The 17,396-nt window shown below is 41.8% G+C and overlaps 2 protein-coding genes and 2 long non-coding RNA genes across 7 annotated transcripts in view; all 4 read right to left on the bottom strand.

The window, feature by feature from the left end:
- Positions 1-2,888: 2,888 nt before the first annotated feature.
- LOC123473710 lies at positions 2,889-4,625 on the bottom strand. Of its 4 annotated transcripts, none has more exons than XR_006647962.1 (7): positions 4,615-4,625; positions 4,226-4,390; positions 3,724-4,174; positions 3,390-3,652; positions 3,255-3,325; positions 3,135-3,192; positions 2,889-3,037 (listed from the first exon to the last, which is right to left on the bottom strand). It is a non-coding gene; the product is annotated as an uncharacterized LOC123473710 (long non-coding RNA). The 4 variants fall into 4 exon arrangements; XR_006647964.1 differs by lacking the exon at positions 4,615-4,625 and adding an exon at positions 4,473-4,516 and having other exon boundaries at positions 3,724-4,166; XR_006647961.1 differs by lacking the exon at positions 4,615-4,625 and adding an exon at positions 4,473-4,516.
- A 298-nt stretch (positions 4,626-4,923) lies between these two features.
- Positions 4,924-5,910, bottom strand: LOC123473839. Its single transcript, XR_006648156.1, has 3 exons — positions 5,606-5,910; positions 5,238-5,541; positions 4,924-5,160 (listed from the first exon to the last, which is right to left on the bottom strand). It is a non-coding gene; the product is annotated as an uncharacterized LOC123473839 (long non-coding RNA).
- A 1,456-nt stretch (positions 5,911-7,366) lies between these two features.
- LOC116924633 (exocyst complex component 1) lies at positions 7,367-11,484 on the bottom strand. Its single transcript, XM_032931152.2, has 15 exons — positions 11,169-11,484; positions 10,992-11,084; positions 10,678-10,882; positions 10,459-10,622; positions 10,167-10,394; positions 9,964-10,096; positions 9,769-9,878; positions 9,431-9,698; positions 9,208-9,359; positions 8,854-9,128; positions 8,583-8,793; positions 8,341-8,494; positions 8,098-8,243; positions 7,826-8,020; positions 7,367-7,773 (listed from the first exon to the last, which is right to left on the bottom strand). The coding sequence occupies exons 1-15, from the start codon at positions 11,334-11,336 to the stop codon at positions 7,621-7,623; spliced, it is 2,655 nt and encodes an 884-aa protein (XP_032787043.2). The 5' UTR covers positions 11,337-11,484; the 3' UTR covers positions 7,367-7,620.
- A 187-nt stretch (positions 11,485-11,671) lies between these two features.
- Positions 11,672-17,396, bottom strand: part of LOC116924629 (teneurin-m) — a 56,658-nt gene continuing 50,933 nt past the window's right edge. Inside the window, 2 exon segments of the mRNA XM_045175324.1 lie at positions 11,672-13,363; positions 13,439-17,386. Coding sequence (XP_045031259.1) covers positions 12,426-13,363; positions 13,439-17,386 — 4,886 coding nt within the window. The 3' untranslated portion in view covers positions 11,672-12,425.

Raw genomic sequence — 17,396 nt, forward strand, 5'->3', positions numbered from 1 at the left:
GAAATAACAATAATGTAGTAAAGTAATTTGAATGTTGTTATGTTTTTGTTTTGTTCTGTTAAGGTGGAACAGTGGAGAGAAAAATATTCGCGATGGGCAATTTGAGATCCAAGTAGAAACGGAGTGCCTATTGTTTAAAGGCTTAGAGACTCGGCAAATGGTATTACATGGTAAATGGTTAAATGGTATTGTGACAGCTTAGACAAGGTTGCAGAAGGGTTGCGTTACGTCGCAAAATCTTCACATCATATTATTTCCGCTATTGCTGATATTACTGAGTCCAGTTCCATGATTTGACTGAAAACGGTATGTTGGTTTCCTTTCCATTGAGTGCGAAACATTGATCTTAATGGCTGGTGTCAAATTACAGGACGAAAAATGTTGCATGCCTTCTTATTCGAAATCTGTGGATTGCAAGGAGGTTTCACATTGGAGAAACGCGAGCAGCAGTGTAACGATTACATCCGGCGCATGGTCGGACGTGATAAGATCGTGCTCATGCTAGTAAGCGGTGGAGTCGATTCCGCCGTTCGTGCTGCCCTTCTCCATAAAGCACTTCTACAGGTGATAACTCGTCGCGAGTGCAGGGCATCTATATCCATTCTTATCTTTATCTTTTTTTTAAATTTTATCTTTACGAAAAGATATAATATGTTTGCTAATTTACTTTATTTACGTTATTCAGCGACAGTTTACAAGCGTTTTAGTAATTTACCTTGGGCTACTTGAAATTATTATTACAAGTTTCCTTTAAGTTCATGGTAAAAGTTGAAATTCAAAGTGTATGTCTAATGGCACAACGGTATAGCATCGGAGCGGTACGCAGAAGGTTTAGGGTTCGATTCCCTAAAGAGTTCAGTTACGTTCCAATGTAAAAATAAATTTCATTGGGAAAATTCTGATTTATGAGTAACAAAATCTCAAAGTAAAATTAGAGTGCCTTAACCAAAGACTTGTAAAGCTCTATTCTTCAACGTGGCTATTGGTCGCATATACTGGAACATTACAACTCAGATGGAAAACGAACCCAACTCATGATTTTTCCCCCTTTTTTTTTTTTTTTTTTAAAAAAAAAAAACGATTAATTAATGTCACTACATATTATCCATTACAGACACTGAATTCCACTACAGCTGAATGGGATTCGAACCTAGCTTACATCGTATTCCAGTCCATCGCTCTACCATTGAGCTATGAGAGATACTACATTGTAATCTAAGTCTTCAACACATTAAGGTAACTGTGCAAAATTGTACATAGGGGATCAAATATCAATGGGGGGGATATAGGGGGGGTTGCCAGAAAGGTATCGCATCCGACTAGCAACTCGAAGGTCCGTGGTTCGATTCCACGTGGGTTCCTGATGTCCTGGGCTTCCAACATTCCCAGGGGTCTACCTTCCCAGGAGCTAGTCGGGTCGAGAAACTTCCCCATTACGAAGTAATGGGACGGATATTTTGGTAATCTTTAATACAATTCTCAATAATAAATTTTAATAAATTGTTCATTTCGATTTATCGGCGTGACTGAGTTACTTGAACACTTTGCAACGGACTTTAACCATTGTCTTCCCCAGCCGAGAGATCTCATACATTTTTCAGATTGTAATAAATATTCATTCAATTGAAACTGTTGATTATTTTAATAATTCGGTTGTGTCTGTTAGGATTTGAACCCTTAACCTGAGGCGTACCGTGCCGATGCTCTACCACTGAGCTATAAGTCACAGTAACATGCTGTCTACATTTTCGTGTTAATTGAGTTAACAAATTTGGACTTAGAATAATTTTTGTAGCATGATTCAAGACAATTTCCTTTTTAATATGTCTATAATAAATACATCTAAGTGAAATGCGACACGATTTACCATGAATTAATGTGCTAAACTTCCGACGGGATTTGAACCCGAAACCTTTAGATCCATACACCAACGTTCTACCACAGAGCTATGATCCTTATATAACATCAGTCAGGTTAGCACATAATTTTACGAGCCTATAAAAATTGCCTTTATTATCTTTTCGTGCCTTCTAATATTAGTGAATAATTATTTATAACTCATGGCTCAACGGTTGAGCATCGGCAATGCACACCGAAAGTTTGGGGATCGATCCCCGAAAGAGTTAAATTAAATTCTGTGAAACTACTTCAATAAACCGGATAATCCAATATATACAAAGATTGAATAAAATAATTATTAATGAATAAAACAAAATTATTCTGCAGGTAAACAAAACTCTGGTAAATATGAGTTTCAACTATGTTCAACAGATATCTACCAACTACAGAATTGAGATGTCATCGGCAATAATTCAAAGGCAATCCGGGAATTCGCAGTACAAGAACTGCACATCAGTGGCCATCTCAGCAGTGTTAAGAGTCCAATCCTTAAAAGAAAAAAGTGTAAATGTCAGGAATGTATAGAGTGTGAAAACAAAGTAAGTACGAAAAACAAATTTTTCAAAATTAATGTAAAACAAAATTTGTATTGATAATTCTCCACATGAAAAAATATTTTGCAACTTTTAAAAGGTTAAATAACCATTTCAAAAATTGCTGTCAACCAAGGCAGGGGGAGACACTGCCTCAATTGACTCACCGGGGAGATTACCCAGTGCTTGGCTAAGAGAAGCCGGAAGAAGAGCTGAAGATTTGGAACATTTTTACAGGAGCGATTAACCTTTAATTCGGATTTGTGGGTAGCGACATAGCCCTCCATAAGCATTTCATCGAACTATGAGGACCCCCACGTCCCCTTTCCGGCCAGAGCCCTCCAAACCTCGATATATGTTGTTTTTATATATACCGTACAGTAGGGGCATGACCCCCTACGGGCTTATTATGAGTCAAGGGGAAACGGGGCCACAGAAAAGAAGGGAGCCCAGATATACACTTCAATTTGTCTTTAATAAAATACCGTAACATGAGAGAACGTTAATAAATCATGGAGATTTCCAATCGCGCTTACAATTATCCTCCATTGCTTTGGCACCCAGCCTCGATCAACATACTATTCTAATTCAGCATGATTTGTAGTCTACATTAAACGAAAAAACACGAGTTAGTATTACAATTTTGCTGATACGTCTATTAATACGGTGAAATCTTTTTGGCATTTTCTTACGATTTATTACCAAGACATTGTGGGATTAAGAATAAATATCCTGTCTACTTTGGTAAAAAAATCCTTCCCTGTAAAAAAGAAAAGTATGAAAGTGGGTTCATAATGTACAACATGCTTTTTGATAATAAACCTTGCTTGTCAACAACCAAACCAGCCACAACAAATTTCATTCCTATCTAGTTTGGTAGTAAAAATCCTTCCCTGTAGAAAAGAAAAGTATCAAAATGGGGGTTTGTAACGTACAGCATGCTTTTTGATAACAAACCTTGCTTGTCAACAGCAAACCCATCCACAACTAATTTCGTTCCCGAACGCTCTGTACAAGTGCAAAAGGTGTACAAGACTAATCCTGGGATGCGGGAAAGCCACGGGTGGTAAACAACCAATTCAAGTCCATATCTCCTTTGCTATCGTTTGCTTCGCGCGCGTCTTGTGGAAGAGTGCTGGTGAAAATTCATCAACAGAGCTCCGACATTTTCAATGCATCAACCGTTTGGATTCTGCCCGATGGTACAATGCCGCTTTGAACTGTTCAAATCGAGTAGTACGTACTTCAAACGAAATGAATGAATTTCTTATTTGCTTTGTTGCTTCCCCACCTTCGTCGTCTGCTGTTCTACGACCACAACAAACCTGGAAGCTTTTGAAGATGATAGTTTTTAGGGCGGGGATCAAGAAGGCAGCTCTGGATAAGCATGGGCTAAGTAAGCCATAATTACAGTCACTGTCAGCTACAATAAAAGTGACGTATGGAAGGTTCCTACGGAGCTAAAAATTCAAAAATCTTTTGAAAATAGTATTTATTTTAAGCGGACATTTTTTATTTATTTGCCCTCGGGTTGACAATTGGTTGAAGGGAATGAACGCGCTTATTTTTTTATTAAAAATGCTGAAAATATGTTTGCAGCTTTCCTTTATATTGGTGAAAAATTTCGCATTGCAGACGTTCTAAGTTTGATTACCACGAATGTCGACGTGTCCATGAGTTACAGCGATTAGAATAAATTGTCTCATCACCAATCGTCCTCTCATTTCTTGCCAGCTGCGGAACTAACAATTTTTTATATCAAAAATTACTACAACTCATAAACTTTTTGTTACCTATTGCATTTCCACGCTGACTTTTAATCCGATTCATTCGCACCTCGCCATTCCGAATTGTCGCCAGTGCAATGAAAACTATTTTCTTAAAAGCCTTGCGAACATTATGAATATCAAATGTTTAACAGTTCTCCAATAAAGCCAACCTGCTAAATATAGCTGGTTCTAGAAAAGATAGGTGGTGTCAGTACAACTATCTGATAAACCTTCACAATAGACATTCAACAGTCTTGGAACAAAATACTACCATCAATCAAGTCATTTTTCCATAGATGTTGGGCAACTTCTGAACTCATTTTCTTTTTTATTTTTTAATACGAAAAAAATGGGAAGTATTATAAAAAAATTACAGTGCCATAGTTTGCATATCCTAAAATACGTTTTTAAACCATCAATCAATGGTGGTTGCATCTTGCATGAGATGTTGGGATCAATAAAAAAAAAAAAAAAAAAAAAAAAAATTTTTTTTTTTTTAGGGGAATTTTTTTTATTTTTTTTAAAAAAAAAAAAGGGTTTTAAGGTGTTTTTATAAAAGTCTCTCTAAACTTGTTACCTGTGTCCATTCCTTTTTTTTTTTATTTTATTTTTTTCCCCCTGGGGTTTCCTTTTAAAAAGGTTTGATGTAAAGAGTTGCATAACTTATGCTACCTCGTTCAAGTCACCGAGTCACTGACCGAGATTTTATTACAGTGCGGAACTATTGTGGTTGGCAACTGTAAAATTTACTTTACCGAGCATTGTTTTTTTCTAGAATCCAAGCAATCATCGATTTGGAACCGGGTGGTGGTAACAGGTGTACTTGTGGTCTTTGAGGAGTTAATGGTTTCTTTAAACTGAAAGTTGATGAGAACAAAGTCATTTATCCCAGTATCAATACTGAAGAAAGTTCCTTTCATACATAGGAACTCCCCGTATGATGCTTACTGGGTCAAGACCTGCAAAATAATAAATCTTTAATCATTTATCTAAATGGTGCACCCCAAATGGTTTTCTACTGTAAGAAGTGGCCAACCTTCTATGTTGTAGCTTCATAAAAAAATCTTTGGAACAAATGATGGATTGCTATGAAAATCACACTGGGACAAGTTACTTTTAGGAACACTTCTCAGATTTGCTTCCTTAGTCAGATTTACTCAACAAATTTGCCATCTCATCACTGAGATGGACAGACAAGCATGTTTTGCAGATTGTTTGCAGCACAGTTATTACTGCCTTGGTGTAGCCAACATGAAAAATCATATGTTACCAAAGGCGCCCACACATCCTATCAGGCCTTTTCCACATGTCTAACATTTGACATCTTTTACATTAATCTGCTAGAAAAACAAAATAAAAAAGTGAATAAGGCAGTTGATTGATATTTATGGGATGTTACTGTACCATTCGCCTGACAAGCATTCCAAACTGCATAGGTGTTTGGGAGGTATCACAGCTGTACAAGTTTTGTGCTACAATTTGGATATGGTTCCGTTGTTGTATTCGCTGATGTCTCACTGTCCCTAAGCAGATCCTTGCTCGCAGATATGTTGGTCTATTAGAAGAACTTACGCTCTATACAAAGGACAATAAAACAGCGAAGAAACGTGCAACACCAAATGTCGTCGTTGCGTAAATCCAGAATGATGAGACAAGTAACTACAAGTCTAACTAAGGTGACACTAAGAGGAAAAGAAAGACTATAACATAGGTACTTTGTACTCCTTAGCTGACGGGGGGAAATAGACAATTTTGACGTTAGCAGACGTTAGCGCCCCCCGTCTGCCAGGGGTAACGACATCTAGATTTTCCGCATGGAACCCACAAAGAAAATAGAAACTGTCGTTGCTCGTAGGATCAACTGTTGATAGCAAGAAAAACACGGAATAAAAGCTGCAACACCCTAATGCATGCAAGAAAAACATTTGAAATTGTTAGAATAATACAGCCCATTTTTTACTTTTTGCAAATTGTCAGGACAATTTCCCGGAAGTAGCCAATATCTCAGGAAATAGTGATCCCATAACCAAACAAGTAGGATTTTCGTGATCCTTATGAAATTTGGGGTTGGAAATGACGTGTTTTTAGCCAAAAGTCGGATTTGACCAGAATCGCGATTTTTCATGAACAGAAAATTTCAAATGTTCAGGAAAATTTGCGTTTTTTTACGATTTTCCGGTATTTTGAGCTGATGCATGGAATCGACCCCAAATTGGACGAGAATCACGAAAATGTGAATGTTTTTTTCTGACAGACCAACAAATAAGGAGTTATTTGACATTAAAAAACCAGAAGCAAAACCGGAAGTTGAAATTGCGGAAATCTAAAAGATGAGCTTTGTTCTCCTTTAAATGGTTAACCAGATTTTGATAGTTGTAAAAGTAATCAATTGTTAATAAAAGTTATGTGGTGTTTTGAAAGTTCTTAAAGTACGATTTCAGTTCTGACACATAAATAGACTCGAATCGAAAAATCAAACATTTAACACGATCAAACCCGTTACCTACTTGATATTTAGTGAAAACCTGCAACCGCAATGTGACAGTACTTATCAAAACAATGTTTGGGGTTCTACTAGTATCTGGCTGGATATAGCTAAACTGAGCAAGGCTCTTTAAATTGTTCGTCTGCTCGCGAACTGCCGCGCATGCGTGAATGGAAATGCCATGAGAAATTATAGTTTTGTACTTTTATAACCCTCCACTTATCCATCTATTGGTATTCTTCATGATTTAACCAACACCAAGATTGGGTGCCACTGCTAAACGCCACCTGCCAGTTCCAATTAGTAAAAGCAAACGAAAGAGTCCATTATTGAATCCATCATGTGACGCTTCCCTTTGCAGTACCTTTTCCGCTTACCAAAAAACGTCAGAGTTGTTCTTCACTTTTATAAGCTTACGTGACCTGTCCTTCAATCATTCTTTATGGCACCACTCTGAATAGATCTTAGCTATGTTTGTATACCACATTCTCTGAATGTTCAATTTCAGGAAATGGCATAACGCCTGCAATGGCCTTCCGCTTGTTTTCGAGCGACATCCAAACGTTCCCAAAAGAATTAGATTAATAATGGGGCGAAAAAGATTTACAAGGGAGAGCAACAGCAATCCACCTAGCTGCACATTAACAATGTTTAGTTTGTTCGACGAAAAACAGCACCCATTATTTCCAACAAGTGTGCATGTATATTTAAGGAATAGTCAACAAGGCATCACGTGAACTCCTCTTAAAAAGCGAGTTTAAGAGATTTTCATGAGATGACAAAGCTGATTGATTTTTCAATGTCAAAAATCTATACCGAATCCACTGTTCATAATATTTCCCATCAAAATCTGGTCAATGATACAACTCCATATCCGTGTCCTATATAGACTTATTTACGATTTCGAAATGTTTCAACAAGTTACGTTTTAAAACTAGTGAGAACGTGCTATATCTGAAAAATATTCAAGAATATCGCTCATCGAAAAATCTAACGTTATCAGTGATCCCGGATAGCAACGCTGAATCATGTCTTCGAGGGACTTATACTGACGGATGAATTCTTCTTGCATGGCACGCCACACAACCTATTTAACAGCGTTTCATTATGTAACATTATGAATATTGAAAAATTATTACCTGTAACAAGTTTCCTTCGTCAGAGAGATGTTTTTCAACTTTTTTGTACAGAGATTCCAGGCCTTTTTTAACTTCTCTTCCTGGGTAAATGGAAATTACTTTCCGAAGCTCTTGTTTACTAAATGCCATTTGGTATCCAATTTCCGACTCCTTAACTCCTTGAGAAACTTTTGCTTGCACACCATCAAAAAATATCTGTCAAATACATTTTTTATATACGTAAATGTGAAACGCTATTAGCTGCAGTTTTTATCACTTTAAATAATGCTTACATTCAGCTTCTCCAAAGGCCTTCCAAAATAGAGGATAACATACAACTGAAGGGCTTCCTGATATCGTTGCTTTGCCTCCTTCTTCTCCGCTTCAAGAACAGCGATTTTTAATTGCGATAACAAGGCATGTAACCGATGATAATTTTCTAAGAGACGTATACAGATAAGAAAGGTTAGAAATAATTGCTGTTTCAAATCCGATATTACACGAAAATAATGAAATAAAAACAATAGACTAAATACCCATTTTGATGATATCAGCCGGAGTTTTCGAATTTTCAACGGCAATCTTTGGTATGACGTCAAACATGGCTCGAACTAAACGTGTGTACCATTTATCAACATCAACACGTCGCTCCGAGTTTTTAAAGATATTTTCAATGATCACAGAAAACTCCTTCAAAGGAAAGAAATGATTAAAGATTACAACTTACAGTAGCTATTCTAGTAAACAGTAGAATAGATCCGAAAATTTAAGTATATACCTCAAAATTCGAAATAAAAGGAAGAATCCCGCATTTTGATTTTCTAGGTTGTCTAGAATCTTCAATCGATCGAAGTTGGGTCATGAAAAATCGATCGAATGATCGTTTCACGTGAACCAACGACGAGCCAAAGGTAACACTGAGGAAAGAACCAGTATCAGTTGCAGACAACACATGCTGGCTCAGCCTCACGAGAACATATAAAGGAGAACTAAAAATGGCGAAAATAAGTAATCAATAATCCATAATTTAGGTTCTTAAAAACACCTACAAGCTATCTACTTTCTCGTAGGTGGCAAGAAAGCTGACAAGCTCAGGTTCCAGGACGGCAAATAAAACACTCATCATTTTCCGCACTTCCTCGTTAATTGATCGTTCTGGAGTTTTCTGACTTGTTGATGACTCATCCACATCGTGGCCCCCATGATCCAATGCGAAGAATGCCACACAGAATTCTTGTTCCACCAGACATACAGGTTCCAGTTCCGCAAGCGCACATTCAAGTAAATCTTCTAAACGTTTCCTATCATGAATGTCAACCTCAACCTGGGAGCAAAAACAATACGTAATAAATACATTGAAGCTTTGTTAATCAAGAAAAGATACTGTTTTGGACAATGTTTACCGTCCAAAGCTCTCTCTCATTGCCTAGCAAATTTTGACTTGGTTGTTGTATTGTCCCACTAGGGCTTGCTGCGGTAACACTAGTTCCGGATGGATTCTTTATGGACAAGGAATGTCTGGCCCCAACCTCTGAACCCGAGTCACTTCCACGGACTACAACAGGGGAAAGTTGTTTAAGGACACAGCACACAAAACGATAACAAGACGATGCAGTGGTACTCTACGTTTTCTCTCCCGAAGTCCAATCACTTTCAATCGAGCCTCATCAAAGAACTGGCGCAAATCTCTTTCGTATAATTTACTTATTGAAGTCGTATACACTTCAAGTAATTTCTCGTAGCAGCCATGGTCTGTTGCTTTGAGCCAGTGCATTAAAGGGGCGTACATTTGGAGTTGGGAATGCAGTTTTCCGTGCTTGGCTAAAGAAACAGTTGTTTGGGATGAGCTGGAACTCCTAGAGCTTTGGCTGCTAGTTTCTCCAGAATCATTGCTCTAAAATGAAAAATTCGTTACTTTAGATAAGCTTAGACTGAGCCAAAAACCATGAAGACGGTCATATTACTAGGTGAATAAAGAGATTGTTCAATTGACGGGTAACTGTGGGCGTAAACTTTGCCCGCCATTTTTCTAATTGGCGGCGTTGGTCTTGAACGGCAACCATTTTCTCAATTCCTATGGAAATCGTAAAAGAAAGAAATCGTAAATGATTGAAATGAAGTCTAGGGAAATCCATTTGCCTAAGACACGATTTTCATACCAGGTTTCAACTCAGCGTTCATAGCTCGCTGAAGCGATTTCGCAGCTAATATAGCGTTTTGAAGGCCTGTTGGGCTGTTTAAGTCGGGGTTATTTAACGTGACCTGTTGGGCATGTGGGATATCAAGATGTGCCTACGGGATTTCAAAAAGAATGAATAAGTTGTCTGCGAGCGAAAACCAAAACTCAGAAAAGAAATTTTACAACTAAATTGTTGAGTTCCATAAGAAGAAGGCGGTTGTTACGATTGGCAGTTTCCAACGATACATTCTTTTCCCCTACTGTTGCCATTGCTACACGAGCTTGGAGAAGGATGTTTTCATACTTGTCCAATTCTGTTTCGATTGATGCTGCTTCATTTTCAGCTGCTTCAAGGAGGTTTAGCAACTGTATCACTTGGGCTTCAGAACCCATTAAACTTTGAATATTGGCCTGGCGCAAAAATCAAAATCAACATTATGCGTTAAGAAAATTTTTTTGTTGAAATAAAACATGCCCCATCAAGTAAAGACAAGTCCTTTGCTAGTTGTTCCATAAACTTTTCAGCATTGCTCAAGGCATTGTCAGACTGTGACAATAATCGCTCCAAGTCTTTTTCTTCTCTATCAGTAAGAGCTTGATAATCCTCATCACCAATACCTCCATCCATATTGCCACTCACTAACACAAAACTATGCATTTTTAGATATCTTTTTCAAATACTGTTAATTTATACCTTCATGGTCTAGTGCTGTGGATGCTTCTGGTATTACAGTATCTTCAGTAATGCCTGGAGGTATGTTGTTAAACATTGGGCTTTGCTTTGGCAAATACTTTGAACAGAGTTTCCACAGAATGGAAAATAATAGAAGTCTTTCTTGAACATTTGATGCTGACCAATGATAAACCTTGTCAAAATGAAGGCTGAATTCAGCAGTCTCCTGGCAATGCAAAATAAAAAATTAGAATTCTGGAGCTTGAAAATCGGTTGTTGATACATTAATAAAGGTCAATAACACAATTACGAATTACACGAAAAATTTTTCAAACCTTGTTTCCATCAATGCCATCTACAACCTTAAGCTCTTTCAAGGGCCAATTGCTTTTCTTTTTGTAAATATTATTTTTCTCGGTTTTCTTCACCTGAAAATGAACCATTAATCAAATTAATGATTTAGAAATATAAATAAATGTAATTCTGTAACTTTAATGTGACAGCTTCAGTACTTTGTATATAACCGCTCCAATACTTTGATCTGCGGTAACAGCTACACATAAAAAACAAGGAACTGCTTTTTTCTTCTTGCCTACACTAGTAACGTGAACCAAACCAACAAGTCTCTCTTCGGCAGGCGAAAACAATTCTCGTTGTAAGCTATGCCTAAGCGCCGCCATTTAATTGGAGAATATAACGACGAATGTAACCCACAAGATTATCAATCTTCAATAAAAGATTTATCCAATATTCGAAATAAAGTAACTCGTACAGTTCTACAGTACATAATATCAGTCCGTCTGCTGCGTGTAGTGAACTGTCAAAAGCGCAAAATAGGACCGTGGAGCCTACGCTATCTGGTGGTGGAAGCTTGCCAACAATGACAGCAACAAGAAGTTTTATTTTTATTTATATATTTTTTTTTATAAACTTGGTTCAGTAACGATCGAATGGAATATGTATGAAAAAAAGGTAAATTACCGTATTTTAAAAAAGAAAATTCGAAACACAGACATACAGTACAACAATATGTATTTATTTCAGATGCACATGATCAGATTCATTAGTTTTTTTTGTTTGCCTTGCATACCGAGATTATTATACGATAAAGATGTGAATATTATGACAAGGCCCGTCATGTTGAAGTAACGTACACGTACATATGAAAAGGAGAATTTTGGCATTTTGAATCATCAAACAGCGCGCTCTTCAAACCAACATATATTGCATGATGTGGGAAAAAAAGGGCGAAATTCCAAAATGAATCTGGCGGTGTGATGTCGGCGAAACATTTTCGTCCACGTAGATAAGAAAATATTTACACGAAAGGAATAACAGAAAAACGTTACAACTCTAACACAACTTTAAAAATACAGAAAAAAAAAAACATGTTCCAATGTCAATAGTGATTCCAATATATACTCTTTTACTGGTGGGTGTGTTTGTAATATATAGAAATGGACAGGGAAGGAAAATAAAAGCCATCAAATATGTCGAAGTATGTCTCTACTCGGATTCCATCTCGATATTTGATTATCACATGAGACGGTGATGACTACGCTTCATTATTCGGCTCGAGTAGTTTTCTGATGACGCAAAATACAACGCAGGTGGTTCCGTCAAAGGTTACAGAGTAGAACGACAAAAATTTCAATCATAATTTTTTTTTTGTTCTCTTTTCTTTTTTTTCTTTTAAAAAGCACATTACTGTTTTAGAGTATATTCAACGTACGATGATCTGTTAGTGGATTGATTATACAACCGTGCTTTCAATGTTGCGAAAGCCCCCGTCTTTGTTGGCGTGCCGAAAGACGGTGGCTCTTGCGTCGTTTGCGCTTCGTGTCGTCTCTTCGGAAGATGATGTTACTGGCATCATCTGCCAATTGCGGGTAGTCGTAAATGCTGTGCAAATCAGACCCAACGAAACCATCGACTCGTCCGCTCGTCATCAGTTCTACTCTTTCTTCAACGCTCCAGTCGACTTGTTGACCGGGTAAGCCGCTCTCAACCAGCTGTTTCTCGCGAAGCCAAGCAGCTTCAACTGCTCGCCGATGAGACATGCGGAGAATTCTCTGTCTGGCCGCATCAACTTCAACGCCGTAGCTGATGCTGACCGACAGATCAGCATTGGCTAACCGTAATTCGGAACCACCACCTTGTTCGGCAGGGTTTTCTACCAGCGTTATGTTAAACTGGCCACTGAGGCGTTTCAAATCCTCCTGGTCGTCACGTAGTTTTGCAAGACTTTCTTTGACGAAATAGAAGATTTCCTGTTGGCCAGTTCCGGTGCGCATGTCTAACCAGTGTGTGGTAGAACTGTCACCGAGCACCGAGCCCAAAACATCTTGCAAGATGCCACCGCTGCTGCCTTGTGAATCGGGCAGCAGGGTGACCGCGACACGACCTCCTGCTCGTGACAGCAAAATACCTTCACCGAGAGCCGGTTTTCTGTAAGCGATACCAGGCAAAGGGTTGCGACGAAGCTCGCCTCCCGACCGCAGTTTCGGAGGGGGCACAAAGCTCAGGACCGAAAATCCATTTTGCACGTTTTCAGTCAGACAACGCAGGCCGGATATGACTCCAAAATGGCCAACGGCATTTTTCGTGTCCATTTCAGAAAGTTGGTTGAAAACGGCTGCCGAACTATACTCTGCACCAACAATGTTGCTCCACGAGTAGCCAAACAATTGCAACCAGTCATCTAGACCTGTAAGTCAATCAAACACCAAAAATTTAGAACACTCGAGTCGTAATCAAATGGAATCAGACTATTGCTCGTTACTTGTCATGTAGCGGGTCTCTCTTTCAACGCTAATGGGATCGTTGCCATGGAAGCGGTAGACGAAGATGTCTTGCGGATTTTTCAACCGCGAGACTAGGTGTTCCCACTCGGGTGTTAGCCACTGGGCGATCGACGGGTCGTAAACTCTTCCACCGAAATGAACCATTCCAGTATGCGGGCTGAGTATTCCGCCCCGGAAATCCACGCCGATGTAGACGCCAGACTCCGTGTCCAGAACCGTTGACCCGAACGGCGTCCTCTCCATCAATTTCATCACGGATCCATGAACATTGAAAACGACCAAAGGTGTGCCCGTTTCGTCGCTCGCAACGTACCAGCGTTGCTCCGGTGACTCGACGGCAATCAAATGGTCGTTGACATCGTAGTACATCCTCAGCGTGCGGCTCTCTTTGGGCCAGTGCAAAAGCGTCAGCAACTGAGGCTTTAGCGGATTCGTGTAGAAGAACTGGGTCACGTTGCCTTTATCGTCTCGCCAAACAGAAAGGCGGCCGCGATAGTCGTAATTGTACCAGACGCGGAACTTGGAACTGGCTGCGTCACTGCTGGCGTACGACAGCTGACCGCGGTCATTGTACGCCAACTTCAGAGCGCCGCGACGGACAACGAAACCGCGCGAATCATACGTCACTGTTTGCCCTTCCCCGAAAGAGCTAACTCGGTCACCAGCATCGTAAACTAGGCTGATTTTAGCTTGTTCTCCATTGGACATGGTCAAAATGTTGCCGTTGTCATCGTACGTGTAGGTGTAACTCCTTCCTCCGGCGCCTCCCAACGATCCGGCAGACGAGAATCCCTGCGATTGGTGCTGGACTTGGAGCAATCCGCCTTCAGCGTTGTACGTCACGTTGTAGCTTGAAAGCTTCTGGCCAATGGTGATGCGACGATGGCGCACACGTCCGCGGACATCAAAATCCAGCTCGAATTTGAAAGCGTCGTAACCTTTGATGTTTATGAGGGCCATTGCGGTCCGTCCGTGTTGATCGCGATCCGAAATGCGGAAATAATGTTTGGTCGAATCCTGGATGACGGTGCGGTTGAAAGCGTTGCGGTAAACCCGCAAGTCATTGACACCCTCCAATAATCCCAGATTTTGATTGTACGAGAAAGCGTGCGGCGGAAGCTCCCGACCGTTCAGTTCCGTTTCGATCAAAGCCAAACGCCCGTTACCGTCGTACTTGCAACGAGTCCTGGCATTGTCCAGCCCAGTTTTGCTTCCGAATTTCGTTCGCTCTTCTTTGACCAAACCTCCGTGGTACTTGAATTCGTTCCGCACTTCGTAACCTGGCCGCTCTTTGACTTCGGCCGTTTTCAGCAGACCAGTTTCGCTGTAATAGTCGAGAGATGTCTCTGCGACGCCCGATATAATTTTGGCCAGTCGAGATTCTTCGTCGTAAATGTAGACAATACGAGCGCCGGCAGGGTACAACTTGGACTGAACGCGACCCTGGTCATCCAACAGCAACTGGAAGGGTAGGCGGCTGGCCGGAGAGTGGTACAAGAACTTGGTAGCACCCGGAACCATTTGCAAGCCGAACGAGTGGATGTGGCCGCGTGGTGTCGTCACCGATTGCAGAGCTCCGATGTTGTTATGATGGAGAAGGAACGTGTGGCCGCGTTCGGTTGTCAATTGCGACGGAAGGGTAGCGAACGCGTCGCGGAATGAATAAATCAACTTGCTACCGTCGGCGAAAACCACTTCAGCCAGACGACCAGATCGGTCGTAATTGTAGGATTCGGAGAGATCACCTTGTCTCCACATGGCCAGCTGGCCGAATCGATCGTAGCTCACTTCAACGCCGGCGAAGGAAGAAGATCGTCCGGGCGTCCAGCTGATGGGTCTCGACATATCGTCGTAGGTGATGTTGAGCAGCTCAACGGCTCTGTCTTCCATGAAGACAGCCTCGCTCAGACTCTCTTTGTCGTACTCGACCGTCAGCAAGTTTTCGCCGTTGACGCGCATTCTTTTACCCAGTTGGACAAAATCTTTCTTTTCGGCCCGCCGACGTCGGACAAAGTAACGCCATTCCAATCGACTGACGAGTTCGCCGCCGATCTCCACTTTCTGCTTGGCCGGCACGGGAAAGGTTTCGGCCAGCGAAGAGTCGGATTCGCCCAAAACAGCTGCATACGGACTGGTCTCGGTTGCCGTGACGTGGCCAAAGGGCGTCAAAATCACAACACTCCTGTCCGGCTGCATCGAAACCACTTCTTCGGCCTGTCCGATTTTCTTGCTGACAGACCAGCCCGGCTTGATGAAGTAGACGACTGGGCTGCGGTTGCCATGCACCACCTGAACAGAGGCCCCTTTCAGACTCAGATCGAAAGTTAACTTGATGATCTCTCCGGTGGGAGAAATGGCGGAAATGAGACGGCCATTATCATCGTACTGGTACGAGACGCCTTGACCGCGACCGGAGTCCACCCGAGACTTGAGCAATCCGGTAGATCCGTGATAATCAAACGTGACATTGCGTCCCTCTGGCGTTGAAAACTCTTGCAGCAGACGCGTGCGTGACATACGCAGGCGACATTTGTGACCGCGCGTGTTCTCGATGGATGTCACTTGATTGGAATAGTCGCGCAGCAAAAAGATCTTGTTGCCCGCCGAGTCCGTGACGGTGCTGACTTTTCCATTGCTAGTGTTGACGTTGTAGCCAAAAAGGTAGATATTGCGGCCCGTCACCAGGCTTTTGGTGGCGACATGCTGGCCGAATCGATTGAAGACGTAGATTTCCTGCGTCTCGGGCGAATAAATATCAAACGACGTCGTACTGCTCGTGCCCGTTTCGGTGGGTAGGCTCGACGTGACGGCCCTCAGTCGGTAATTGGCTTGATCGCAAATATGCAAAACACCGTCCGGCGAAACGGCGATGGCTGAAATGGTGTTGAAGCGCGAAGCGGTGGCCAAGTGACGCTCCTCATCGTAGCAGTTGCAACCAGAGTCCAGGCAATTACATTTCGACTCAGCTCCAGCCACCGTAATAATCCTGCCGTCGGTTCCGATCCGTCGAACGCGGTTGATGCGTTGCGAATCGCTTTCGGCCACGTAAAGGTCGCCATTGGGTCCAAATGCCAAACTTTGCGGCATCACCAATCCAGCTTGAGTGGCCAGATCTACCGAATCAGTGGTGGGGCTGGCCGGGCAATGGAGCGGTTTACCTGCAACGATCTTCATCCGGCCGTCGCTAGTCAGTCGAACGATCATGTGGTCGTCGATTATGTGGAGGGCGCCATCGAGCGGGTTGATGGCAATCTCTGTCGGCCAACGCAAACGCACTTCGCCAAGTGGCAGAGTGCCCTCGCAAGGCATAGGGTTCCAGTGCGTGCGATGTTGGTGATTGCCGACAATCGTGCTGATGAGCCCGTCCTTGTCGACAGCTCGGATGTTGGTTCCATCGGCGAAATAAACAGTTCCGTCGGCTGCAACAGTTACTCCTTTGGGATAGGCCAATTTGGCTTCACGTGCCAAACCGCCATCTCCGCAATTGAACTCGTCGCCGGGCAGGCAACGCTCTCCCGATCCGATAATGGGCTCCCAATTGCGTTCCGGGTCATTGTAATCGTTCATGTTGCGGACGCGAATGATCTGGTGAGCTTCAGGATCTGACAGGTACAGTACATTGTCCACGGGACTCAACGCCATATGGTAGCGATAAGATACTCGGGTGGCATTGAGTCGAAGAAGCGTCTTGACGTTGCCGTCTGTTCCGATCCGGCGGATGAGATTAAAATCACCAACGTAGATGGAGCCGTCGGGCGAAGCTGTCAGAGCCACCGGTGCCAGAACGCGTTGCTTGACAGCTGGGCCTTCGCAAGCGTTGCTGGAACATTCGAGTGGTCTTTGGTGTCCGTCTCCCATAATGGTTCGCAACACTTCCGGTCTATAGCGCAAGTACATGTTGCTTCCGTCGCCCTTTTGTAAAATACCTGATGAAAA

Source organism: Daphnia magna, linkage group LG6 (genome assembly GCF_020631705.1).
Source record: "Daphnia magna isolate NIES linkage group LG6, ASM2063170v1.1, whole genome shotgun sequence".
Lineage (NCBI taxonomy): Eukaryota > Metazoa > Arthropoda > Branchiopoda > Diplostraca > Daphniidae > Daphnia > Daphnia magna.